Here is a 27,983-nt window from a genome sequence, read left to right as displayed (position 1 = left end):
CGGTTGAGAGCAGCAGTTTTTAATATAAATAAATACAAATAAATCCCATACTTCGCCATTCCACCATAGCAATTATGCGCCACATTTAGAGGGAAACCAACGAACCGACCGCTTGTGGGATCGGGATTTTGTGCTGGGCGACCTTTGTGAATTAAATCCAACCACTGGACACGCATTTTCTTTTTCGCAGCAGGCCTAAAAAGAGCCTCGTACGAAAGAAAAAAAAATCGCATAAAGCTGTCCTAGTTAAATTCAGGCACGCTTTCTCGGTGGAGAAGGACGGACCAGACTGGCTTCAGCCATCAGAGGGCGCAGGCGTCACGTATCCGCGACGCGTTCCGAGGAAGGTGCAATCCGCCATGTACGCTACACGAGCGACACGCTGGAGAACCACAGGTAACAAAGACGAAGAGTACCGGGTCCCAGTCTTGCGACGCCCAGTCGCCTTGATTCGCGCCGAAGATTTCGAACCTGGTTAAAATAACTCCCGCACCATCCAGGAAGCGCTACCGGCGATAACCGAGCGTGTCCGCAGCGCCTCACCCGCGCGGACGCCAGCGAGACGCGCGTCTTTATCCTTCCCCGTGGCCCGCGGATGCAGGAAACTGGACGGTCCGGCCGGCCGGCCGATCTGGGGACGGGCAGGCCGACCGCAAGAGGGGCAGCCGCGTGTGCTGCTCCCGATTCGGGCTGAGGAGGTCGCCGTCCGAGAAGGGAGGGCGAGAGAGAGAAGGGGGGAAGGAGAGGCAACGACCGTTCAAGTGGGCGAACCAGTTTCCCCGCGGGTCCGGCCGGCCAGAGAGAGGCATTTAAATGACCACGGAGCGGACCTTATCAGCTGGTCGCGCCATCAGCCGAACGCTGCAGAGCGGACGAACGCCCGCAGGCTGCGCCACGGCAGCGTCTACCCGGACTTCGCCCCTTTTTGGCTGCGAAATGAGCCGACGGAAGCGCCGGGATCAGGCTGTCGCACTCCCGAGGCAAATGAGGCGCGTTTCCGAAGACGGGGGCACACGGCATCATCGTCCGTCCGGCGAGGGCAAGGCGACGCCTGTCCGCGGCGCGGCGTGACCACGCGCCTTCGGACGCGTTGCTGGGCAAGTGGAATAGACAGGGCTCTCCAATTATAGCAGATGATGCGCGCAAAGCTGCGGTGGCTGTGCGCACACTGCTAAGGTACGGCGGACTGTAAACACTCGGCTAAGGCTATTCTAATACAGCGCGACCGGATAAATCGAAGCTGAACGCGTCTCTCTGCCTCACGGTGAACGCGATAGCTACGGACAGAGCCGGCTATCGCACGTGCTCACCGAAGGAACACCTTATCGAACCCTTATCGTGTAGTATAGCAGAAGCACGCGACGCAACTGTTTCCATCAAAAGTAGGGGCAGAACAAGGCCTTCGGCGATGGTGCTAATCAAGCGAGACGAGTGCGGCGGGAGTGGCGACGGCAACGGGGGACGAATAACGGAAGTGCAATGATAAAAGTCGGCCTTTAGCGATAACAACTTGTCCGGAATGAGGCGCGTTCCCTTATAGCCCGCGAATTCTAACCCCCAAGATGGCACACCAGCCACGGATTAAAAAAAAGCGTAATTGAAGCTGGGCGCAGACCACTACGCGGGTTCGTATGGCGGCTCATCAGTGCCAAGGTGCGACATGCGTATACGTTCGCGGTGGGACGCCGTCCCTCACTGACCTGTTGGGCCGAATGATTGTCTAAAGTAACTGTAAGGACGCAATAAAGTGGAAACAACGAAGGCTGACGATGAACCAGCTGTTCGCGGACGACAAGATCGTTCCTCTCTGCTGTCGTGTATTTAACGAGTGAACTGAAGAGAAAATTATTTCCGCCGTACTGGTAAATTAGCTTTTCACAATAACAATAACACAAGGTGACGCATGTAAGCCAGAAAAGGCGCAGACAACTAAATACGGGTGGCAACGCCGTGACGTCATGGATTTTTACGGCTAGTTAATTTTTTCTTACCGGTTTTAAGATGGACTGCGTTGTACTTCAACAAAGCCGAAGACTTGAGATTGGAAAGCTTCAAGAACGGAACCACAACGGCCCAAATACACGAGGCAAATTCCTTACGTTAGGCTGTACCGGCCTGCAGTTACGGTGCGATATATATATATTACCGCAAAATCTGCGCGATATACTTTTCAAATAATACTGATGATGATGTAGTGTTATTTTGGCGCAAGGTCTAAATAAGGCCAAAGAGCGCCGTGCGAGTGGCGATAGGTTGTCGACGGAAAAATGAATTGCGAATGGTACGTGTGCAGTGGCCGTATAAAGGCCTAAAAGATCAGTCCCTGTAGAATGCGTAAAATATATATGTAATAAAAGCATGACACTGACTAAAGTGTACTGCAAACATGAAAGCAATGCAACAAGGCGATAACACTACATAGGGTTTATGAAGTCTCAGTGGAACTACTTTGCAAGCAGTACTAAAGCCTCACCAGAGCCCTTGGAACACACGAGTCTGGAGGCACATGCAATACTAGATGTAACTATCGCAGCGTCAACCTCTACAGGGAGGCTGTCCTAGGTACGGATCTATTGAGGTAATAATCGAGAATTTCAGTGCGTCCGGTATTCCGGCGAGCGCGGGCGGTTTGGCGGGAGCGTAAACGTGAGCGGCCAGATTGGTGGCGCAAAGCTCAACCACACAAACACAAAGCTAACTACTATATTCTGCTTAACTGCTGGTGCAAATTTTCGACAGCGGCGTAATTGTGCTCACAATTACGCCGCTGCCGAAAATTTGCACCAGCAGCGAAGCAGGATGTAGTGGTTTACTGTAGTTTTAGATCTGTGGATCTGTGTTTATCTGGTTAACTCTACGCCACCAGGCGGCTGCACCGCTCCGGCCGCTCACGTTTACGGCCCCGCAAATCCGGCAATCCGCCCAAACCACCCCCGTTTGCCGGAATAGCGGACAAGCTAAAGGTCTTTAATGCGCGGTGTTACGGATATGATTTAAAATGCCTAAAACAAGATTTGGTGCCGAATGACGGTTCTGTGCTAAGAAACATTAGAGACCTTTAGCCTGTCCGCTATTCCTGCAAACGGGGTCGGTTTGGGCAGATTCCCAGATTGGCGGGGGCGTAAACGTGCGGCCGGAGCGGTGCAGCCGCCTGGTGGTGTAGAGTTAAAAAAGAAACATTCCAATACAAATACCTCGGCATAACTCTCAGCGACTAACCAAACTTTCTGGATCAGCATCAAAATGCATTAATAAAAAAATCTAATCGCCGCAAAGGCCGCATCTGGCACTTGGACAGACATTCATACAACCCATACACTGTCGGACGCGCACTGTGGAAGGGAGTAGCAGTACCAGCGACAACATACGCAGACGATGTGCTGGCCTACTCCAGTGAAACCATAAAATGCCTGGAGCGTCACCAAACAGAACTAGGCCGTTGGCTGCTAGGGGGCAGCATAGCCACAGCAAATGCAGCACTAAGCGGGGAAATGAGCTGGTCCTCGTACGAGGCAAGGGAGGCGAGGTCCAAATTACAATATGTCGGCAGACTCAGATTCATGGCAAACACAAATTACAGTCGCAGAATGTACCTACACCTAAGGTACAAAAACATCAAGACGGCTTGGATTCGGAAACACACGTTCCTAGACACGAAATACAGCGAAAATTCAAAACGCCACGGCACTATAAGACAGAGGCAGATGGCGCAAGGCAGTCACCAAGGAAATCAACGATGCTGAAAAAACGATTTGGCGCATGACAGTGGCAAAAAAGCAAAGCCTGGCACTATATCACCCACACAAGCAGGAACCGTGCCCATCACCAGCCTACCGAGGATATAGAGGCAGCGCCCTGCTGTTTCAAGCCCGCACAGGCGCTCTCCTCACAGACCAACGCCGCCACCAACTATTCGGCGTGGATCCGACGTGCCGCTTGTGCGGTGCACCAGAAGAAACCCTTCTCCACGTGCTACAACAATGTCCAAGACTTCCGGCAGATCCCCGATCGTGCACCCTGGCCGAGAGCCTGGCGCTGACTGGTCTCACCGAGGAGGACCGAACTGCACGCGCCGAGACTACGAAGATCCGGCTAGAACAGTGGGAACGACTGGGCAGGCGAGCCGAATAGGTGAAGGAAGCCCCCCAGACAGACATCGCCCGGGTAGAGCCGCCCAGTCACAGCGAGTGGCCGCTGATGCCGACAACCTCAGCTACATTAGCTCCTAAGACAGACGGCCAACCAGGCAGCGACGCAGCTGGGACGCGCTGACTTGAGCCGACATGGCTGGCGGATTGGATTGTCGTGGCTTTGGTGAAAACCGAGGCGACTGGAGCCAGAAAACCGGACCAACCAGACGGACTCACAGACTGTGACTGTGACAAAAGTGTGTTTTATGTTCTTTCTCTCCTTACTTTCTACGCCTTGCTTTCTTTCCTTTTTGTACTTTGAACATCTCCTGTGGCGTTGACAAACGCCTGCCCCGAGTCAAAAGTGATCAGGACAACTTACTTATTAATCAGACAAACACAGAGCTAAAACTGCAGTAACCTACTATATTCTGCTTCGCTGTTGCAAATTTTTGGCAGCGGCGCAATTGTGAACACGATTACGCCGCTGTCGAAAATTTACACCAGCAGTTAAGCAGAATATAGTAATTAGCTTTGTGTTTGTGTGGTTGAGCTTCGCGGCACCGATCTGGCCGCTCACATTTACGGCCCCGCTAAACCGGCAAACCGGCCGCGCTTGCCGGAATATCGGACGCACTAAAATTCTCTAATACCGGGTGCACTGGGATACGCTGTCGGTATTCTGAAGTTCTTTGTCTCAGCTTCTGCCTCCCGACACTCCAGCAGAATGAGGTGGGCGGCCTGCCTTTCATCACATCTACCATAGGTAGTATATCATCTACCACATATAAGGGTTTACCCACCAGTCGGCAAGTAATTGAGTGTGCCGTACGTATGCCGCAGTGTGAGACGGCAAAAGAGGACGTCACTTCGTCGTGATTTCTGTTGATGGCCACGTGCCCAAGTGTGGCTTAATTAGATGGAGCTTGTTAGAAGTCTTGGCGTATCACAAGCGTTGCCACAAGCTCTGTTTCTTTTTTTCAAGGATGAAAGGCTTCAAATTTATCGCGGGGACTATATTCCGTTCCATACATAGCAGTCAACCCTGTGGAAGCTACGCAAGAAATTCGGTCAAGAAAAGTTACCATTCCGCGCGTTCCGTCTATGCTTCGCTGCGCGCCAACCAGCGTTCGCTCGCGCGAGCACGCACGTGACGGTCCTCGCCACGGGTTGAAAATTAAAAAAAAAAAAAACTGAAAAGAGCATCAAAAATAAATAGGTTCTAAAACAACGCATTAGCAGCCGTATACCACAGTCTGTGTTTGTTTCTAAGGATTAAAACTTCTTTCATGCGATTACTGATCCTCTATAAAAGACAGTTGGGTACAAGTGCGGTCAAAAACCATCTAACTGTATCCCAGCCCGAACGAAGCCACTGCAAGAAGTCCATCTAGCCTCCACAGCGTTCACTGCTATGTATGGAACGGAGTATAGCTATGGAAGAACTACAACCTTTCGTTGCTACGGGTGTGGCGATTTACTCAAGCATACTACCCTCGATGCCTTGAAATAACTGTTTCTCCAACTAAACTAATTTGCTGTTTCTCTTCAGGGACCATTCAATTCACGACGTCTACGCGAGGAAAATGTGAAACAAACGACCCGACCGAGCGCCTCACAACGTGCTGCCTAAATCGCACGCCGATTGCAATACCCGTCGCGCCATCTGCGTGGAAGGCGAGAAACGAAATCGGAGCGACCGCGGCCTCGGCGAATGGAGGGCATGTTTTCCAACGATCTCGGAGGCCTGTATTTTGCAGCCGCCTTCGTTTTCGATGGCATGGGAAAGAAGGAACGCTTGTCCACAGAGTTTTCGGGACACGTTAAGGATCTGTTCAGCCGTACTACGGCGGCTTTAGCACATTATTTACGATGTCGCTCTACTTGCTTTGTTCTCGATCGAAATGTTGCAAGGAATCGTAAGGAACGCAGTAATAAGCACATAAACAGATCAACAGACTGTATCAATAACCACGTCGTATCGTGAAACACGAACGAGAAGCGCGTTTGTTTTCTTTCCCAGAGTTTCAACATCCCCAACATGCCTTTTATCAAGTCTAAAAACAATGCTTCACCTTCTGATGAGGTTTGACGTTTTAAAAGTGAAGTAACATAATTCCGCGACAGCCACAATAAAGCTCGCCTATTTATCGAGATTGATTTAACTAGACGTATGTTGTACTAGCTAGTGCATTTTCCATATGAGATGATTAGAAGAAACGGCGGGATCAAAATTAAGCAAGCCTACTGCAGTTAAAACTGGCATAAAGAAGGCAAGGACGTCAGTGCACTAGTGAAATGTGGCATCTAAGAATGTTTTGTAAAATAGGCGAGTCAACGAAACATTGGTGAAAAGGCGACAGGACACACGAAATCTGTAGCATCAACTAGCTTTACAAAATAAATGTAATAAACGAGCATGGAAGTTCTAACACTTGCTGCTGCATTAGTCTTTCTCTTCCTCTGTGTATGTCTGTGTTACAACTGCTTTAGCATAGCAAAACAAAAGCTCACAGCACAGCTGCAAAGTTCAAAGGAACACAAGCCTTCACATATTTCAAGAAATCACCACGAAGGAAAAACTAAAGTTCAATTTAATGTTGACAGCAACATGACGAGGAATGATACCAATGAACTGAAGCTTCGTTGCTGATGAGTCATGTAAAAACTTGCCATTATGCACATGAACGGAATGAATTCCCACTTACATGAGCTGTACACCACGTCCGTTTAAACTGCCAGTATCTTGATGTTGGTTACGGTTAATAAGTTTGTGCAAAGCCATTAGAAAAGTCCACACTCTGGTTCTGCTATCAGTTCCACATGTCGCAATCTGTTGATCACAGAAACACCAGCATGTAATGCGCTTGTTACCAAAGGACAAAGCAGTCAGAAAGCACATACAGATGTTTACACAAAAAGGAAACTTTAAACAGAAGCAAGACCCATGTGAATACAGTGCCGACAAATGCTCTCAAGTATAATTCTGCTTTATCATAAATGTTCACCAAGCGAAAAGGTGCACAAAGAACATACTTAATGGCTAAAGGGAACCTGCAGTGGACACACACAGCCGTAAGATAACGAAGGATAAACCAACCTGATAACCGCAATTCAGATCATTGTCTCAGGTGATATGGACACAATGGCAATACTGAATGCTCAGCTTTCTGCAGGTCTTGCAGGTAAAAGGAAGAGTGACCACAACTAATATGTAACAATTCTCTTTGTTGCCTTCACAATCAGCAGCATTCAATTTCTATCACCAAAAGATATATGTGTGGGGATTGTCCACAAGTGCAACGGAGCCTTCATGCTTTCAAGTGGACATACCACAACAGTGATGATAAAAGGCTAGAAAGCCTGCAGACTAAAGACAAGAGAAGCAAAAATGCAATTTAGTGTCTATAGATTGAGAAAGAAAGCTAAAGAGACTGTAGAAAGCTATTAACTCAGACTATTAGTTAATAGAACTATAGAGGAATAAAGACAGAACACTGAATAGCTATCGCCTACTGGTTCTAACCGAAATCTTTGCATACGTAGCTTCCTGTGTCCAAAGTGAGTGCACCAAAGTGGTTCAGCAACAAGCCAAATGTATTCCCAGAACCACCAACAATTGGCGGAAGAACTACCAGGGCAAGCATTTGCAGGGGACACACCGCTCATACGTCACAGAAAAGGGCTCGTAAGCTGACAAAGAGAAAGCTTGTTAAAACTCCCTGTGGTCGAAACATTATCCCTGAGAAGCTTAGTCCTAGAAGCCACACATAACGAGGAAGCTTCTGTGTAATCCACAGGCCCCTAATCAGCACAACACACACTTATCTGATATATGCGGCTAGGAAAATGCATTTGTGCACTGCTGATATCCCCTTTAGTCGCGGCTTACACACATATTTGTTTTCGCTGGTTCTGTCCACTAACGGCTATTTGTCCACTAAGGCTATTTCACACCTGCCAAGCTGCGAGATTTAAAATTTGCAAAAACCCTAGGAGGGGGAGGAGGTAAGGAATATGAAAGGCGTTCTTAAGAGCATTGCCCTGAGCCCACATCTTTTCTACCATATGTATCTAACTTCGGACACAGCGCACAAAGCAGCAGCAAACTTGTAACAGCAGAGACTGACAAGTAACACATCGTATTTAGCCCCCACCGAGTTTTTCAGCGACGTTGCTGCTGCTGATTTCCCCTGCTTCATGAACTACACTGAATAAACTTGCTGAAGGCAAGTACCGAACTAGTATGCGGTGTCCTGCAGTGCCTCAAGAAGGTGGCTCAAGTACCACATCATTCACTTTTGCATGCATCTTTTTGTTAAGTCTTGCGTCACCCCATCCATGAACACCTCTAAAATTTATTTAGCAAACGGAACATATCTTTTTGGAAAACATGATGAAACATTCGTAATATTATAAAAACTTGACGGAAAAATCAGGAGAGCTGGCAGGTATACTATTTCATTATTCCTCAACAATCGTATTTCACAAGGAAAGCAAGTGCAGATCCTGCATTGTTAAGTGTGTCATACTGCAAACATTTTAATGTGTGAACTTTAAATTTTGCCTCTCCTGGTCAAATACTAAGCAGGAACTAATGCAAACTTAATGTGTCCACTAAACACAGACAAAAATTTGAATCCAGAAGGGGAGGGTCTACACCCCATTTTGAAATTTTCAGACTCGTTAAAACATGCACCTTTAATTAAACTACCTGAAAAAGATTGTGTCTACCACATGAACTCCTGACTACCAACTATGAGATGGGTTCCCAGAGTGATTATTATAGTAGGCGCTACAGAAGCTGCCCAATGGCTCACCTTGACTTGGCCTTGTTAAGTAAAATTTTAATGTCTAGTGTCGAACAAACTGGAGATGGACAAGGACACGCTTGTAAAAGAAGAAAGGCTGAGATATTCCAAATTCGGGCACCTCACTACGTTTGGGAATTGCAAATAGAAAGTGTGGTTGGCACAGGTCACAGGCTGACCAGGCTGACTGTGAAGCGATTCCTCCACGAACCATGTGATGATAAATGCAAAAGAAACAGTGGAAACTGGCTTGTGCCAATCAGCAGGTACTCGGCAAATAATTTTCAAATTGCAAACAACCGAAACACTGCTTTAAGCTTCAATTTCTCATCCACTGGGATCGACTGCCAATGCCTATATTGAGTGGCCATCTGGTATAAAGTTCACAAGCCATGGCTGCGTGTTTATGTCGTCCGTTTCTATAGGCTGTTGGTTGCAGCCTCACGACAAGCTCACAAGAAAGAACCAGGTAGAGCAGTTTGATAGAATATGTAAATAAGGGTATGAACACACCATCAAAACAGTGGCCTGCCACTTGCAACTCGCAGGCTGCTGCTTCTTGGCAATTTCGCCCCAACATAGCTAGGGGATGTGCTCTTGGGTGATCACTTTCAGTGATATTATTGCTTTCAGCGTGAATGTAGTGTATGGCACCTAGTATGATTCAAGCAGTTTTGTCCAACCAACCAATCAGCACACACTGAAAGAAATGCCTCTGAAAGTGACTGTTTGAGAATACATCCCTAGGTTTCTCTGCTGCCAAGCAAACTCTGTAGGACCTCGCTCGATTGAAAGGCGAGCTGTTCATTGCGTGCACAAGCAGCTTCGAGATTGCTCGAGACCTCAACTCCCGAGACGTGGTATTTTACAGACAAAATTAATACAAACATGGCCAGGGCATCACTGCTTGCCACATGACGGTGCTGACACGCAGCAGTGCACTGGCCGCTAGTGTGTTCCACCTATAAGAAGTAAGAGACATGGTGACTGTCTTGAATGAACGAACGAGTTAAATGAATGGACGTCTTGAATATGGTACAGTTCGAATGAATGTCGACGAAGTACCAACAACAGAGGGCCGGAATCTGCACTTGGAAAAAGTAAAGAAACAGCCAAATCACCATCAGATACCCTAATGCTCTACATGAGGGAGGTGGTTCTCAGTTTGTAGGAGCTAATTTCCTTTTTGTACTCTGTTCTCATGCACCGGCCCATCTGCAATGTTGCCCCGCTCGCCAGGTTCAGTCCCTTCATTCAATAACCTCTCCTTCCCCACCCCTCCCCCACTGCACACAAGAAGGAACCAAGTAAACGATGAAAATGTAAAAATGCATTCATTATAAAGGTTCAATGGCTTTCTTACAGCTCCGACTTTTGAACAGTTCCTGTAACTATTAGTACAAGTATCCATCAAACCAACGTTTACATGTTACAAGCATACAAGGGTTTCTCCACATTGCTCCTACTGTAGAACATTTATCAAATGTCTACCAATTCAGCTGGTGGGTTAAGCACCAGGTGGTCACAGGTTAAAAAATGAAACGTGTAGCACAGGTAATTTTGGGGGAAGGGGTAAGCGAAGGGGAAGCAGTAAATGTAAAAGGAATACTAGGTGGTCTTCTGCAAACTACAGACCTTACCTACCTAGATTTATGCCACCCTCTATATTGAAGTATACAGCAGAATACAACCTTAACTGTCACGAGTTCTACCAGATGTATTTACGGTGTCCCTTTCGCACCTAGATCTACTTTTTACATTAGTTTCTTTTTTAACTGAATAGCTTTTGTTCTTGAACTAACATAACTTAAATTCATTACACTTCTTTAGTGTAATGATTGCTCTATAAGGCAAGTCAACATCAGAAGTGACAGCAAGGCTTCGGGTAGTCAGGTGTCCTTGGTGTTACACATCAATGAACATTTGATGAAACACGAGAAAAAGCGACTGCGGGCATTCATTCAAATGAAGCAAATGTGGTGGAAATTTGACATCAGGGGGCAAAATCTTTGCTCAAAAGGAATTGCCAGTGCTGAAAATGACCAGTGCAATTTACCTCGACAAGATAACTGTGGAAGCAGCAGCAACTGTTGCAGAAGAACCTGTTATTGAATTAATGCAAACTTACAGCTGCCTGCAGAAATGTACAGGCGCCAACAAAAGTGGTATACTCCACGCAGCGGAGCCGGAGCAGCGGCACACTGCATCGCGACGCCATCTACAGGCGGCATCTTGGATCGAGAGAGCCAATGAGTGCCCTTTATTATCGGCAGACATGATCCTAGATGCTGCCTGTAGATGGCGTTGCGATGCAGTTTGCCGTTGCTTCTGCTCCGCTGCATGGAGTATACCACTTTTGTCGGCGCTTGTACAAGCACTGACAGGACGATGGCTATCACAGATTATCATGACAATTATAATTTAAGTTTGTTACAGCAAGAAAGTGGACGCGTGAATATATTTCGTATAAAAACACATGGTATGTTTCAGATAGTGAATGTTAGTAACGCAGAAATATTTGAACGTAACACGCCATTCAACATCTATTGATTTGGCCGTGTTAATAGATGGGGAGCAGGAGCTTTAATCATTGTTTCATATCACCTGCACATAAATATTGTACCTACCACGGGTTCCTTGGAAATTATTTGTGTGTGCGTGTGCATCAATCACGATATTATTACGTTGCTGCTATTGGTTGCCCCGTTTCTTCTGCGACATTCTGTGCCGATTCCTGACACACTGAATCAGATTATTGGAAGGTTCCTGCAAATGCCTGTACTTTTACTGGGTGATTTTACCTTTCTAAGTGTTCAGTGGCCTTCTACGGGCACAATCGTACGCCATTACTCTCAGGAATCCCCTGAATTCGTAAACTTTTGCCATGAATTTTATTTGTCACAAATTATAACTGAACCAGCACCAACGTCTTAAACAAGCACGAATATACTTGACCTCGTTCTAACTACTTCCCCCAATAGGGTTCATGACATGCTTCTCACACGGATTAAGTGATCATTGTTTCATCTACTTTAGATTCAGGGTGAATTTCATCCCCCTGTACTTCAACCGAAGCTCATTAAAAGACCCCTCACCAGGCCCCATAGCAAATTTTGGTCATATGCTGCAACTTGTTACATGTCCTCTAGGGAGCGTTCTGCCGCAAGCATTTTTCAAATCGGCTCATTAATAGCCAAGATAGAAATATTTCAGTGCCGCGGACCCAGGATTTCAGCAGGCAGGCTTCACTGCCAAACAAGCCGCTCTCTCCACTTGCTTTGTCTAGCTTCCGCAAGCCAAATTCCTTCCCTGCGTTCTCCCATGACGGACCTCAACGATCGCATCAAACATATGTCACGGGCACCTCCTTCACTTTTTCTTTCTACTCGCTTTCTTTCTTTTTAGACACTATGCACTTTTTAGACGCTATGCGCGAGCTGTTGTCTCGTTCGCGCAGCGCACAATTTTGCACGCTGTGCACAAGGACACATGACTAGCGGTATAGTTCAGTGCTACACAAATACTGAGGCAGAACAAGCGCAGAAAGCATAATCATATGATGGAACACAGTAGGAAATGGCATAGTTTCGGTACCTGCGCACGCGACCGCACGAGCATGGAACAAGCAGGTGAAGCGGAAGTACATCTTGCTTGCTTCAGTGCGAAGTAAAACAAAAAAAAACACCCAGACATTCTGTATGTGTGTTTTATTATTTCTCTAAACTTCAATTCGTCAATTCAAGCAACAGACCACACAAATAACAGACCGTGCCTCGAATAATTCTCAAAGTCACGTGTTACCACGAGCGACGTCACACTGCGTACCCGAGTATGGAGGCGCAGGGACGCGAGTATGTGACTGTCCGCCTCGGAGCGCAGTGGCCACGAGAAGGGAAAAATGGCGTTCGGATTGAAATTTCAGACCTTTCCGCAGTGCGCAGCGATGTAATTCTTCGCAAACACGATCATTGGCATGCATTGTATGGTCTGCACTTGTCAGCTCAAAATGGCCAGACCTGGTGAGGAGTCTTTTAATAGGGCAAGACTATCCTGCACTTAACCGTGAACTTGCTGTGTTCCTTGATGAATACATGCAGAAATTCAAAGAACACTCTATTGAAACTAACTGGAAAGTTTTTAAGGATAAAATTACAAATTTGGTTGACAAGTACAACCGGCAACAAAAGTTTACGGACCACAGGATCTCCGAAAATGTTCTATTCTTAAGCAGCCTGTAGCAGTAGCCAGTAAAACTATATGGCAATGTTGCTAACATATTCTAGTCGAGGCCCAAAATACAAATACCAGACTACATTGCGAGGTTGCGGAGATATGCAGCTTTTTTTTTTCTTCTTTCAGATCTCGTGCCCCGCAATATTTTGTGACCGGGTGTACATCCCGCTGCATGCTTTCATGTAAATATCGGTCGCCATGGTTTACGTCTTCTTTAAACCACTTGTTAAACAGGAAGAAGCGTGTGTCATGGAAAGCTAAGCAGTAACGAACCCAGTCGATGGTGCACTTATTGTGAACGTGCCGCTCAGTACAAGGCGGCAGCTGAAAAGGCCAAGGAAATTTTTTATCACGATACCCTTCCTTCACTACTTGTAACAAACAAAAAAAATTTTGGAATATCACAGGTGTTTATAAGAAGAATGACCCGCCTAATATTTTACCTTAAATTATTTGCAGATTGCTATTTACAGAAATATTTTCCCTAATACTGACAGTATTCTTCTGCAACAAGATCTTAATGTAGCTTCCTCCTTGTGCACTAAAAGGAACATCACGCTAGCAAATGCAAAGTAATGAGAGTTTCCCGCAAGATGAATTGCACTAGCGTTTCCGAATATCTTGTTAACGGCAGTGTTTTAGAAAATGTTCGATGCAATAAATACACTGCTGTTAAATTGACCTCTAACTTTTCATGGCAGACTCATGTCAATTACATAAACAATGCCAATCGCACACATGGCTATATAAAGTTTTCCTCCCCTCCAAAACTCTTTCATTATAGAACTCTTGTTCGTTCAAAGCTTGAGTATACCAGTACTGTGTGGGATCCTGGCACTGACAATGTTATTCATACTTTGGAATCTGTCCAAAATTGCAGCGCATGTTTCATTCTTTCAGAGTATGCACACATATCCAGAGTGTCGTCTATGAAAACAGCTTTAGGCCATCCACCTCTTTGTTCACGCAGGGGGCTGTCTCATTCTGTTTCATAAAACCTATCACAATGTGCAATTAAGATATGATCTTCTTTTGAAGCCATCCCACGCATCAAACACATTTGATCACCAACACAAAGTACTTGCTCCTTTCTTGCATACAAAGTTCTTTTATTATTATTTTATTCCAATTACCTCGAATGACTGGAACCATCTGCCCACATCTATTGCCCAACTGACTGATATAACTGCATTTAAAGCTGCAGTTGAATCTCCTTTACTCTTAGTAGCTGCATTATTTTGTTCTTGTTCACTGTGTACAATTCCCCCCCACACCATCTTGTAAGGCTTTATGGCCTTGAAGGTATTAAAATAAATAAACACATGCAACATGACACAGCAGAACATAGATTTTATTGGCTTCCTTTCGCACAGTTTCAACTTATTTTTGTTCTTAGAAACCTGGCTTTTAGGAGGTGAAGGCCAGCTGTTCTTTGAAATATTGGCAAACAGACAGTGCAACGATCACATATCGGACACTCTGCTTGTGCAGTCACTGATCTCATCACAGTGCTAGGACTACATTGCAAGGCCAAATGCTTCTGTACATAGTCACAAAATGCATACCAGTATTTATGAATTTGCTACAACCTTACAACAGTTTCCAAAAAATATGCACATTATGCGCTGTTGTGGTTAGGGTGGCATTCAGGGCATGGAATCCACCAAGCCCATCGACTACGACGTCAAGCGGTAGAAAATGAAGTAAAGGAAAGGGGTTTATTTAGCTTAGTTACACGGCCCCAGTGCAAAAGCCCACTTCATGCAGGAACAAGTTAAAGTCTCAGTTCTCATCAGGACCCAATGTCTTCACTCTCGAAAAGTATCTGCTTTTATACCCGGCATCTTCCCTAGGTGAGTCAACTAGGGAACCTGAAGACTGTCCAGCAGCAAATCACCATCGACAACTCTGTTGCGATACCACACCCATGTTAGCCATAACCCGCAGTAACTCTGCCTCGAAGAAACTGGTTTGGAATTTGTGGAAGAAAGAAATCGTCCGGCGACACCTGGTTCGTTCGTCGCTGCCCACCCCGTTCTTCGCTTAGTCTGGTGGGTGAAGCACGGGCTGAGGTCTTTTCATGGAATCCTGAAACAGCTGGTTTACATGATGTCTTTCTTCTTTGCTCAGTCAGCCAGGGAAAGGGATGAGGTCTTTTCGTGGAACTATGCAACGGCAAGTTTGCATGCTGTCTTGATGGCTGGATAAGTGCAGAGGGATGGGTGGCCATTTGACTCGTCTAATTAACTGCGCTTTCCCATTCTTTGTCGTGGTTCCCTTTCGTTCATCCTTTTCTGCGGTTTGCAGGTAATGGTGGGGTGAGCACTTTTAGTCACTGACGTCTGGTTCGGAGGTGTGGTGGTTTGATACGTAGCAAACGTTCAATTAACACCGTCGGTGGTGTTGAGACGTAACAATGCCCACGTGTAAATGCATTGTGCAGCAGACGACATAATGCGTCATCCCCATGTGCCTTGTCCAGCCAGCGTCTGCCATGCAGCGACTTCGCTCAATCTTGAGGCCAATAAAACATAGAAAATGTGATTTTAAGCAATACATATCGTATACTTAATAACAGCCGACTTACATATAGAAATTTGCCGCTACATAGTAAGCCTGCAATACTTGTACTGAAGTTTCACCGTAGAGCGTCAACGTATTGTTTTCACTACTTTCCTTACTGTTTAAAGTTAGAATTTATGTTTACACAATGAACTGCATACATGATGCCATCACTATAAATCATGTTCACCCGCAGCATATCGGTAAAGCCTCTCTCTCTCTCTCTCTCTCTCTCTCTCTCTCTCTCTCTCTCTCTCTCTCTCTCTCTCTCTCTCATATATATCATGTCCTCTTCATTTCCACAAAAATCCCATGTCACGTTTCAGAAGGTTGTCGGATCCTTTAATGGTGATACACATCTAGTAATGCGCATTATATTTACACGAAGAGACGACCAGTAAAGACTCATACACAGTGAACTGCACAAGCAGTCATATTCCTAAACTGAGAACATCTTCTTGGTCATGTAAACATATCTTCCAGACGCTCTAACTGACCTAACATCACATGAAAGGGGTCCGCGAACACTTTTCAAACTACCCATAGCTTCAGCTGCATAGTTTTACCGTTGGCAAAATAAATGCAACAAGAATGGCAGCAATAGGGTCACACAGACCGAAGTGAAGATATCTCATAATGCAAGAAAAGAAGACATGCCCTCAACTGAAATTTTGTGCTGTCTTTTCCCCCATTTCTCTCAACCAATGACGCAACCCCTTGCTGATAATGGTAAGAGCCCGAAGCACCTGCATAGTGGAAATTCAGATTCCATGGTTCTAGCTTTACGAATTCCGGTTACTCTGGTGTGCTGATGGCATTGGTTGAGCAACCTGGGACAGCACAAGGTCTGTTTTCTTCAGTTCAGCTTTAGTTCAATGCAGCACCGTGAACAGCAATAAGGGTGTGGCAACAATGATTCACCAAAGTGAGAAACTTGCACTACGAGAACAACGTGCAAAACGAGGCACCAAGCAGACAAGGATGCTCATGAGCATACAAAAGCGAAAAGAGAAGCTTTTGTGCCCAGAAGCATGCCAGCATACTAGAGGCCAAAGAAGGAGCCAGTGCCCCTACCTAGTTTTGTGGTTGTAGTGATTTCCTTTACAGTCATACCTGTTTGCATCAATATAAAGATCACAGCAAGCAGAAATAAAATAAATGCTTAATTTATTAGATTCTTGCTGCAATGCAGAGGTTATCTCCAATTTAATATTTAACCAACCATGGAGCAGCGAGTTCTGGTGATGATGGGTCTGGCAAGCGCCAGTGGGTGATGATGCAATCAACAGCGATCTAGTGATTTGTACGTGTGATTAAAATATTAAATATTTTGATATCGCTGCATTGACCCATGCTAGAAGCACCTCCAACTGTCAGTCTACACAAACTGCCACAGAAAGATGGTAAGTTGAAAAGTGTTCGAGGTCGCCTTTAAGTAAGAAGGTATCTTAGCAGTCTTCTGAATGTGCTCCTCAACAATTGTAAGTACAGTAAAACCTCGGTAACTCGAAGTTGTAAAAACCAAGGAAGATTTTGAGATAAGTAACTTCATGAAAACATAAGCCCCTAGGCGCATATAAACCACATAATGCCTTTGGAAGTAGGTACTAGTAGCCGCTAAATTTCTCTCAAAAGCTAAATATACCAGGAGCAGCATTTTCGATAGATCACTTTTGTGAGATAGGGACCCTACACGTCGGGCATATAGGGGCAACAATGATCCTTGCACAGAGCCCGCAAACACTAAATCACAGCCAAGCGTCACAACTTGCGTGTTGTGCTGTGCAGATCCACAAACAGAAATGCAGAGCATGGCAAATAGGCAAACTGATGACGCTCCGCCCACACGTGCCTATTGTGAAGGTCGTGTGTACCTTCTCGTGCTTCATCAGGAGTCAGAGCAGCACTCTACCGGCATTATCGTTAAGATCGTAGCCAGCCACGAAAGGTGGATGATAAAATTGGCGTAGAATGAAGCATGATTTGCTACAAACTTGTGGTCCGATCACTTTTTGGTGATACGCAGCTATGCATAAAGTGTGCAAACCTGTGGGTAGTGATTTTTTGGTATCTGGAGTATGACGCAATAGCATCTTGAGATAACAGGTGAAAAATACGTGGAGTAGACACCAAGCCAGAAAAAATTTTTTGACTTAACCACTATTTCAAGATATCGTGAGTTAGTGAGGGTTTACTGTATGAGACAGAAACCCTTTTTTCTATTTATTCTGTCACCCTCTTGACTACTCATTAGCAGGCCACTTTTGATATGACGAGATATGACAGTGCGAGTATCCTAGCCCTTAGAAAGGCATCTTGATGGCATGGGCAAGTGAGCTTTCGAGAGCCATTAAACTCCACACGTCAGACTGGCTGGAAATGCTGGTTTAGTCTACAACCCTCAACAATTCAAAATGCTTTTAACAGAGGAGTCAAGTGACATGCCCAAAAGTCATTCATTTTATGATGTAATTTCTAGCACAATAAACTTTACTAAGTGTACTTCTACAAACCTAGATGGTACCTAGGTAGGAGCACTCACCAACAGTAGTAGTTTAAATGCAATAGTGCTTCTTTTTTTTCTGAGCCCCCGACAGCGACTTTCCTTAATTCGACTGACTGACCCTGAAGCTGTACAGCTAGAATGCCTAAATTAAGCAAAGACGGTCATGCCATGCGTGTCACAGTGGATATTAATGAGCAGTGCATTGACTGTGTTCAGAATGATGTGGGGTAGCGGGCTCTGAAGACGCGATAGTTGTATGTCATCACATGGGTTCTAATGGAAGCAACAATGACATGCCACATGCGTCTTTCTCTAGATTGATGAGCAATGCATTGATTGTGTTTAGAGTGGAATGAGCAAGGGCGTTTCGATGCCACGATTGTTGTACGGCATCACAAGCACTATATACGAGAAAGTCCAAAAGTAACAGTAACAAAGGTAAAAAAAAAATCCGCAGTATTCTTCGAACATTGGATCCCAAACTTTAAATACCACAATATTAGTACTCTCCCTGAGATGCAATGGACTTGTACCACACCTTATTGTTTGATACTCTTCAGCAACTCAATAAATACTATCATAGTTTTCTTCTGTGCCTCAACATATTAAAACGCATTCCTCTTAAAATCTTGTTTCACTTTCGGCGACTACAAGCGTATGATACACACAGTACAGTAACCTTGTCATCTCATGTTTGCTTGCCAGGAAGCACTGTATGCTCAGGGCTGCAAGCAGGAGCATTATTGTGATGCACAAGCCATTCATACGAGCTCCACAGAACACGCCACTTTGTACTAACTGCATCATACAACCGCTTGAGCACCTCAACATAAAAATTGTGCTCGACTCTCTGATCTTGCAATACAAATTTAAAACGAGGAAGCTTACCGAAGAAAAAGCTTCAGAAGACGGAACAGAACTTGATGCATACACATTCTATGATGTTAGTCATCACAAAACCGAAGCAAATAGCAACAGAGCAAAAAGAAAAAGGGGAAAAAATTTAGGCAACTCGTCTAGTAGACCAAACTTCACACCTGGACACTGCTGGGCCAAATGATGAAGACTATAGCCTAGTACATGCACCTAGAGCTCGTTTCCTTATCAATTCCCCTTCCACCTTGTGAAAAAATTCTTGTTACTAAGTCCCCCATCATAAGTAATGCCATGGCAAGCCACCTGTACTTTCAATGGCTACAAGTAGGAAGTACACACCCATTGCAGACTAGATCGCAGAGCAAGAACAATGAACTTGAAAAAACTAAGCAAGATCGACTGAACATGGTGCACCCAAATCCGGGTGCCACTTGAAAGCAAGTGTAAAAATTCACATCCATAATAAGCCTGGTGTGTCACTCACTGACAACCGTACTTCCATACGACGACAAGACAAGTTCACACCATGATCCTGGCTGAGGACTGATAGATACTATTCTTCGTAGGACGATACTGTACGGAAGTAACAGCTTAAAATAGCCTGCAACTGCAAGTACTGCAACCTGTCAAGGGCTTGCACCACTGCAGTCACTATGTTGCAGGGCTGCAACAAACCGATTTGCTCATCTCCAGATGCCCTGTGAAAGGGGTGAATAAGATTGTACTGCTCAATTTGTTGCACGTGCAAGGTATCTACAAAATGCACCGAACCGCGCAGCTATGTAGTTCAGTGCCAGGATGGCTTTCATTTCAGTAAAAACAGAACTGAACCGACCATCATTCCTTGTAATTGTAATGAACGTCCAACAAGGGCAGCAAATCTTGGCGGTTTTTCAAGTGGAACTGCCACCCTTCCACACACGTTGCCCATCTTGTTTTGCACCTCTTCCACCCCTTTATTTTTTGTAGATAATAAATAACGTTCCAGAATAAGTTTCGCTGCAATCTGGCACCCGCCCGCCGTCTTCGCTGTTTCCACCCGGATTATCGGTCGACATTTCCACAACTCATCGCAGACACTATGCCGAAAGCCAGAGCCCCGTCCGAATTGCAGGTTCAAGGGCGACGACAGATGCATGGGTGCTCTGGTATTACGCAGCTCTAGTATGCCTCCAGTGCTGTCGCAACACTTAAGTTCTTACAACCTTTTTAAATGCGTTGGAAATGTGCTTCACCGGGCGGTTGCGACGGCAGAAGCACTCACTATTCAGATGCTTTATTTTCTTTTTTGAAATTTTTTTAAAGGTTCGAAATAACATCGGCAAGAACATCAATTACTCGCGCAAACATGAAACAAAGTGAGCAAATGACAGGAAAACCAATATGCTTGCTACACGAGCCTTAGAGGCAAAAAGAAAAAAAGAAAGGGGGGGGGGGGAGAGCGAGAAGCTCGGCAGCCACGAGGCATGCACCCGGAAGTACAAAAGCTCTCGTTCACGACAGCACACGTGCTTCTAATCAGCACTCTAGATTGAAATATCAGACACGATTTCCATCGCACACAGTAGTATCAAAAACGTGGCGTACGCTTTTTCCCGTCCGTCGTCCTCCCCTGAGCATGTGCGGCGGCCTCGAAGGCGGAGAATGACCTCCGCACGAGAAGGGCAAGCCGGCGGCGCGGCCCTACGAACGAGCGAGCTGGGCCACGGTCACCGAGGTCGCGACAAGAAAGAGCGGCCGAAAACCAGCGCAAGCGAGCAGAAAACAAGCGAGACTCGGCGCAGTTTTTTCGGGACGTACAACATTCGATGGGCGCACGCATTCCCGGCGTGGGCGATCGAGCCAGATGTTGACACAGCGGTCCGTCGGCTGCGCGGTGTCCGCTACCGGAGAGCAAGGACGACCGACTTTTCAGGCCTCGTCAGGCGAAATTGTTTCACGAGCGCACGACGCGGCCGGCGGACACCGCAATACCCGGTGGACAGTGCAAAGACAAAACCACCGCAATAAGAAAAAAAAATATATCACTGCGACGTTGCGGCTATTAATAGCCGACCGCGAGGTGAGTGTTTGAGATCGCTCGACCTACGGCTACGGTAGCACGCCGATCGGTGCCAAAAGGTATGGAGGAAGCACCTAGCAGCGGCAGTACAAATGCGCGCTAATATAAATACATATCCGGCAGGAAGGGCGCGTGGCCGCAACTTGCTCGCGCATGTTCGCAGATGACAACCAAACACGCACATGCGAGGCGAAACTTGCGTGCAGGGCAATCGTGGCTCGGTGGCAGCGTTTCGGCACTCAGTAAATGGCGCCCGCTGACCTGAAAACCAGGCCGGCTCCGACGGAAACGCCGGACCGCGTACGCCCGTCACATACATCGCAGGGCGCCGCACGCGCACGGCTGTAAACCGGTGGCCCGAATGATTCAGCTGGCACCGAGATTCGCGCAGTCGCCACGCGACGGCCGCGAGCTCTGTGCGTCTCCGCGAAATTGTCAACAATGTGGCACGGGTGCAAACGGCTGCGACTTGCGCGTCGGAAACGAAATGGGTCGCACTCGCGAGCGCTGCCCTACAAGCGACCTGCCAAGACGCCGATCGGAATCTTTCCGGCTCCGCACGAATGGCCAGCGGCTAGCAGTCCCAACGGATGGTCAGGCTTAGCCGAACCAAAACACAATATGGTGGCCTTTTCATTGAACTGGACCCTACGCAAACGCTGCCCAGACGGCTACTTACCAACACAGGAAGGAAAGGATCACGCTGGGCCGCAACGACGACGTCAGGCGAGGTATCTCCGTGTGACTTTGGGCTCTTACAGATGCCTTAGCACGCCGATGCGCCTGCAGAACTCTCCCCACGTGGCTAGCAACTCTGTCGCCATGAGCGAATGTTTCGTCTCGCGGAGTCTCGGCGCAGACGGGAACGCGAGTCGTGCGCAAGAACACAGCTCTACTTTAATTCGAACTAGTAATACAAAAATAATGATCGCAGACCAATACAATCATTTTATGAGCTTAGTTATTATACTTCCTTTTTTATTTACAAAATATTTGACAACTTTGTGTTTAGTTGTTATATTTGTTTTTACATATATATGTGAAAACGAAAATGCTAAGAGTAAACAGTACAAAGCATTTATTTGTTTAAAATGACATAAATTACAATACATTTATACGGTATTTGCATTGTAAGGTAGTATTTAGTGCGTAGCTTGTATTTATGCTGCAGCCAAAAGCGCACTATATTGCACGCGGAGGACTCGCGGCGCTGCGGTCGCTCGTACAAAAAATGCTCGCAAGGCGAGCGCCGCAAATGGATGAAAGAGTGTGCTGCGGTCGTGTGCGATTCGCGCAGTGATGTGAATCATGGCTTCTCCGGCGGAGCTTCCTGTGTGATCGTCGCGTTGATCTGTTCGTGTGTTGTCGCTACGTGTTGTGCGAGCCCTGATCGCGAGAGGAGAAACTGTGCTTTCTTTCGCCGCTATCATTTGCGATATTAGTGCAGCCTGTGGATAAAATGAATGAATAGCCAAGCGAGTGCGAAGGACGGGTTACGTGAGCACCATTGTCACAGCCGAGAGCGCTTCGCGCTAGTCGCTGCTTTTTTCGTGGAACTGCGACTCGCTATGGTCTCGTCGTAGCGCTGCACGACCGCGATTGATGCGGCAGCAACGATGGGCCTCGGATACGCGAGCGTCGGATGCTGCTCTAGGCCTAACAAAGCTCTCTGTGCGGGACAAAGGCGTACTCCTCTGACAGCTGACTGCCTGCAACGGCGAGTCTGACGCGTCGGGAACGCGTGCAGTCTTATACCATGGAGACGGTCGGAGAGTTCGAGTACAACACCAAGGATTTGATCGGCCACGGCGCCTTCGCGGTCGTCTACAAGGGCCGCTACAAGGCGGTAAGCAACTGCTGTGCGCGAAGCAGCGCTACCCGTTTATTGACGTCTGCTTTTGCTGACGCGTTCTGTGCGGCGTCCCTTTAAACGCCTCCTCCCTCGCCTCTAATCCCGTTCCTTTAAATACATACGCTCAGAACGGCCTGCGCTGACCTCCTGATGCGAGAAAAACGTTGTACAGAGCACACTAGCGTGTTCGCTTTTATTTTTTGGCAGGGACGGAAGGGTGGCGACGTATCGAGAATCCAACACGAGTAAACATGCATGGGCCTGCCTGCCAGTGCGTCGCGTTGCTGTGGGCGCCTGTCCGCGTTCCGCGCTGCCCTCAGGTTGGTCGTACAGCATCATCTGCTAGCGCGACACGCGAAGTGCGTCATGTCGGCCGCGGCATCGGATGCGCGCTGCTGCTGCGTTGTTTTCGTTTGGGGCCGATGCCTGCTCCGCAGCAGCGCGAGGTCCCGCTGCGCGTGCACCAGGCGACCTGCCCCTCCTCGCCCGCTACCCAGCTGCTGCCCTAATCTATCAGCTGATGCATGCGTGATCCCGGCCCACCGCGACCGGCCCCGATCGCTTCTTGGTGCTGCTCGAGTTTCGGCGCCGCTGTTGCGGCAAGCGCTCTTCGGCACAGCGTTCTTTGTTGTAAGTGCATCTCCTGTGCACTCGTCATGCGAGTAGGGAATGAGATCGCTCGAGCTATTGTGGCTCTGGCTTGACCTATGTGCAAGCAAGGGAGCCGTTGCGTGCGATTTTGCCTGAACTTTGGCTGGCCTTTTAGAGGGTGTCGCCTTGCTGCAGCAACCTTTGTAGCAGTGGCCCAGCGTGTTTTAGGCGCACCAATTCAATTAGCTTGTTATCCAAAACGGTCATTTCTGACCGAGCGCTTGCAACGTATCTGCTGGTAGTATTCATGGTAGTACTAAGTTGCCGTGGTGTTGCGCATGCGCAATGAGATCCCAGTAGACGGGATTTTCTGCAACCGAAAGCATCCGAGAGCAACCAAACGCTGACATTTGGTTTGTGCCAAAGCGGACGCTGTCTCGTACGCTAGCGTAAACACGGAAAATATTTACCGGTCCGATGCCACACAACATTCATTCGTTGCAGGTTAACTTCCACATTAATCAGAAACGCTTCGATGCGGAAGACAGACCGCGCATGTATGAAAAATAAGGTGGTCTCGTGTGCTCCGTGTCTCCTACTTTACTCGCTGTTGTGACGGCCGTACCAAGACGTTCCTCTTCCGCGTGCGTCGCGCTCTTCGAGCTGCGCGTGAACGACCGGGGGGGTCTTCACGTGAACTTTTTTTTTTTTTTCGTTAGCATCGGGCGTGCTGCGGTTCACGCATAAGGGGGGGGGGGGGTGACGTTCAAGGCGGAGGTTGCGTTTTGAACAGCGCCCATTGAAAGAAATAACGTGGGTTCCCCCGAAGCAGACCGCTCTTTCATATCCCGCTAGCTAAGCCATTCGGGACGACGGAGGGTTGGTAGTGCAACACGGACAGTTTGGATTCTATTGTAGGATCGAACGCCATTTACGTACGTGTGTGCTTGTTTTTGACTCTCCATGTTTGAGAAGTGAAGATACTAGGGGGAGTCATGAAGATTAAAATGCAACTCGTCGTCACTGAGCGGATCTTTCCGGCGATGTAGCAGGTGTTGGCTGGCCTTCCATGGCTGGCCGTTGACTGGGCGGGCCTCGACGGATCAATCGTGTCGATCGATGCCGAGCCGAGTGCCGCAACGACCGCGTTGGTTTCGGTTCCGCTTTCGTTTCCCGAGCGTTTCTCGTTCGCCGGTCGTCGTTAGTCCCTGTCACGTGGAGGCAGTTGATGACGGCCAGTCGGCTTTCAATTCATCCTTCACACCCGTCAGCGATGCGAAGGCATTTTCTTTACGTACTTTTCATGCGTGTTTACTGCAGCATTTGATGTACATTAGAATAACAAATATATATCGCGTCACCCATCGGTAGCGCTAAACTCGAGAAGAAATTATTTTTGAATGCCACCTGAGCTTGTGTATCGCGGTCCTTTAGGATTCCTGAGCTTTCACTTGCATCGAAGATATTACCAGCACAATTTCTTGTTTTATCGTCGTGTATTATTGTCATTCCTGCGTTTCCCGTAGACGCTCAGATGGACAGTGCTTGTCCCGTCCGTCTTTTCCCTGTCCTTGATTCGGCTGGTCATGGTGGACACGTTCAGATTGGCCCGTTTCGCAACCCTTTTGTGGCGAGATGTGAGAGAAGGAGACGGAGAAAAATGGACGGCTGCTGTGCACGTTGCGCGCAGTACAACAAGAAAAGCGGAATAGCTTCTGTAGCCCTGCCTCTCGATACTATATTATACTGAACTCTGTATGATCGATGGCGTCATGTGCTTCCCAGGTTGCGCGTTTTCTGCTCTTGCAAAGGTCGAGTGTCTCATTGCCTTTGCTTGGCTTCATAGAAAAAGACTCGCGCGTGAGCAAGAAATGGCATTATCAAAAAGGAGGAGTGGACGCTGTCGCATCCCATCGTCTTCCGCGAGAGAGCTGTGCATTCAACGAAGCCCGCAAGTCTCGCAAAGGCAGGTGACCTCGTGTTTTCACACCGAGGCGCGTCAGGGTACCGCAAGCTCAGGTCGATGTGCGCGCCCACGTGACACTGCTGGATTCTCATTACTCGCGTGCTCTGCCCGTTGTAGTCGTCATAATATCGCGGGCAATGAGAGTGTGAACGTTTAGTTTAGGCTGGTAAAGTATTCTTCCTGCTTGATTTCTGTCTTCATTATTAGGGGACAGCAACGTTGAAGGTTATAATATTTTTGCATTTCGCGACCTTTCGTATTTTAGCTGTTGAAGTTCAGTAAAGTTCCTGAAAATTGCTGCGTCTCCTGCTCCTTCATAATACTATGTAGCCAATCTTTACTGATAAAAAAAATTATCTAGGCTCGAGCTGACGCCGTGAAAATCAGTGACGTTACGGCAAGATGGTGCGGGAACTTCGGTGTGGCGTCGCCACCCGTCTGCTTTCTTCCATCTTTTCTGACTTCCCAAGCCTCTTCTCGCGTTAAATGTGGCTATTTTAGTAGCGTAGAAGGGTGATCTCTAACACAACTCTTTTCCCCCCTCTATCTTCAGTGTCCTTCTAAATCGAAAGCAGGATGCGCACGAGGTAATGTTTATTGTTCGAGGATGGACGCTTAGAAAAGCACGTGGAATTGAGAGATTTCAGCCGGCATTGTGACTGATCAGCACGCGCATGCGGGGAACCGAAGGGGACTAATAAATTAATAAGCTAGACTGGTAAAATTTTATCTACGAAGTAGGATCAGCTTTACGTGCCGAAATGCGGCTTTGGCGACGCCACAGCGAAATTCTTCTTGCGCCAACTCCCTGTGACGTCATCGTTGTGACAAGGTCTGCCGACGAAAGAATTGTGTAACTTGCGACGTCATCGGCGTGGCTGTTTGAGTGCGAAATTAAAGATAAATGATGTTCAGTCTTCACTTTATGGGCCAGTAATCAAACTGTTTGTCCGTAATACACTCTGATGGTTTTCAGATGTTGCTTTTAAGAACCCTAACCGATCCACGACGTCCCTCTAGCTCCGCCGCAGGTAGTAGTAGTCTAGCCAGAAGCGGCTGGCCTCTTCGCGCCCAGTGAGTGCGCCAACTCTGCTCGGCGCGCCTCGTTGACCCGAGACGGCGTGGCTAAAAAAGTTCGCGCATGATGCAATGGTCGAGGCTCCCGCCTTTCCGTCGCGCTGCCAGTCAGTCCTTCAGTTCCATTCTGGTCTCGTTTCACTCCCGTAGATCTCGCTTCGCTGGCCTCTTATCTGCTGGCGCTCCCTGTCGGCTTCCGCTCGAGGCAGGATGGAGCGCTCCTTGCCGTCTGCTCGTTTCGTTGCTGTGCGTAAAGCCATGCCCGCCTTGTTTAGGCGTAGAAGCACCCGTCGAAATCTTCCCACCCGTAGTCCGTGTGGGAACACTTATCATGGGAAAAAGAGAGACGGGTTACAAGGGCGCCGGAAACACACGTCGAAATAAACGTGTTGGTTGCTGTATTTCGCGACCTGATGGGCGGCGTTAATCACCGCTAACGTGCGTACACGCAAGTGTTTCCCAACCCTATGCGCGTAGAATTTCTGTGGCGGCATGGAGGGTGCCTTTGACAGTCATCGGCACTCGTGGTCCGACGCATTTTTCACTCCCCGTACCGCTTAAAGGCCCGCACCGCTTAAACGACTCCGCAGTGCGGACGAGCTTCTTTCTCGAGCTTGTTTCCGGTATGCGCTATCTATTTTTGTCTGCATCTGAGCGCAGTGGTCGCGAGGAGCTGTTACGGCAAGCAGGAAACGAGCACAAATGGCCGTCGAAGGCAGTTGGATTGCGCAGAGATAGGGGTCGTGTCGGTAGCAGCGTTGCATTCGCAGGCACCGACCGACGTCGCGGACTTGGCGTTCGGTGCTGCTTGCGGTTTTTTTGTTTCCTTCTTTTGTTACGTTGTAGTAAATGTGTTGGTTTTCAACTCCATGTTTGTCCTGGCTGTGATTGCTCCAACAGAGTGGGACTAGAAACTAAACCGCGGATTTCATTGACTCGTCACGGATGGCGCGTTGTTCGGATCGCTTAAAAACGAATCGTCCTTTTCTTTTACCCTAGATGCCCAGAGTGCGCGGGATGGTGGGAAAACCGGCGCCGCGTGGCATCGCGAGGGTCCCGTCGTTGGAAGGTTTCAGGAGTAGCGGACACGAGGCGTTCACTTTTCTTTCCCGGCTGGCACAGCTACGCCCTCTCGAAAGACTTCGTGACGTCCTGAGCACCGAACGAAGGCGTCTGCTCGCGCAGCACCGTCGTCGCACCGTAGCCGCGTGAAAACGGGGGTCGCTACTCATAAAAGAGGCGCACGTGTTTCTTTTTTGTTATTATTTTTTTAATTCTCGAAGTTGAGAAGTGTGAAAGGCGTCGCGTCGCATTTAT

At 47.5% G+C, this 27,983-nt stretch overlaps 2 protein-coding genes across 5 annotated transcripts in view; one reads left to right on the top strand and one right to left on the bottom strand.

The window, feature by feature from the left end:
• LOC142576330 (A-kinase anchor protein 1, mitochondrial-like) overlaps positions 1-22,018 on the bottom strand; it is a 117,147-nt gene extending 95,129 nt beyond the window's left edge. For 2 of the 4 annotated variants that reach the window (XM_075686416.1, XM_075686417.1), the window contains exon 1: positions 21,860-22,018. The gene's annotated coding sequence lies outside the window, so the exon portion shown is untranslated. Of the gene's footprint in view, positions 1-6,838; positions 6,964-21,859 lie in introns of those variants that run through there. The other 2 variants (XM_075686414.1, XM_075686419.1) reach the window with 2 other exon arrangements.
• Positions 22,019-22,415: 397 nt separating this feature from the next.
• Atg1 (serine/threonine-protein kinase unc-51-like protein Atg1) overlaps positions 22,416-27,983 on the top strand; it is a 139,191-nt gene continuing 133,623 nt past the window's right edge. The window contains exon 1 of the mRNA XM_075686412.1: positions 22,416-23,026. Coding sequence (XP_075542527.1) covers positions 22,937-23,026 — 90 coding nt within the window. The 5' untranslated portion in view covers positions 22,416-22,936. The remainder of the gene's footprint in view (positions 23,027-27,983) is intronic.

Source organism: Dermacentor variabilis, chromosome 3 (assembly GCF_050947875.1).
Source record: "Dermacentor variabilis isolate Ectoservices chromosome 3, ASM5094787v1, whole genome shotgun sequence".
NCBI classification, from domain to species: Eukaryota; Metazoa; Arthropoda; class Arachnida; order Ixodida; family Ixodidae; genus Dermacentor; species Dermacentor variabilis.
Note: the sequence above shows the minus strand (reverse complement) of the source record. Positions and strands in the feature narration are given on the sequence as shown.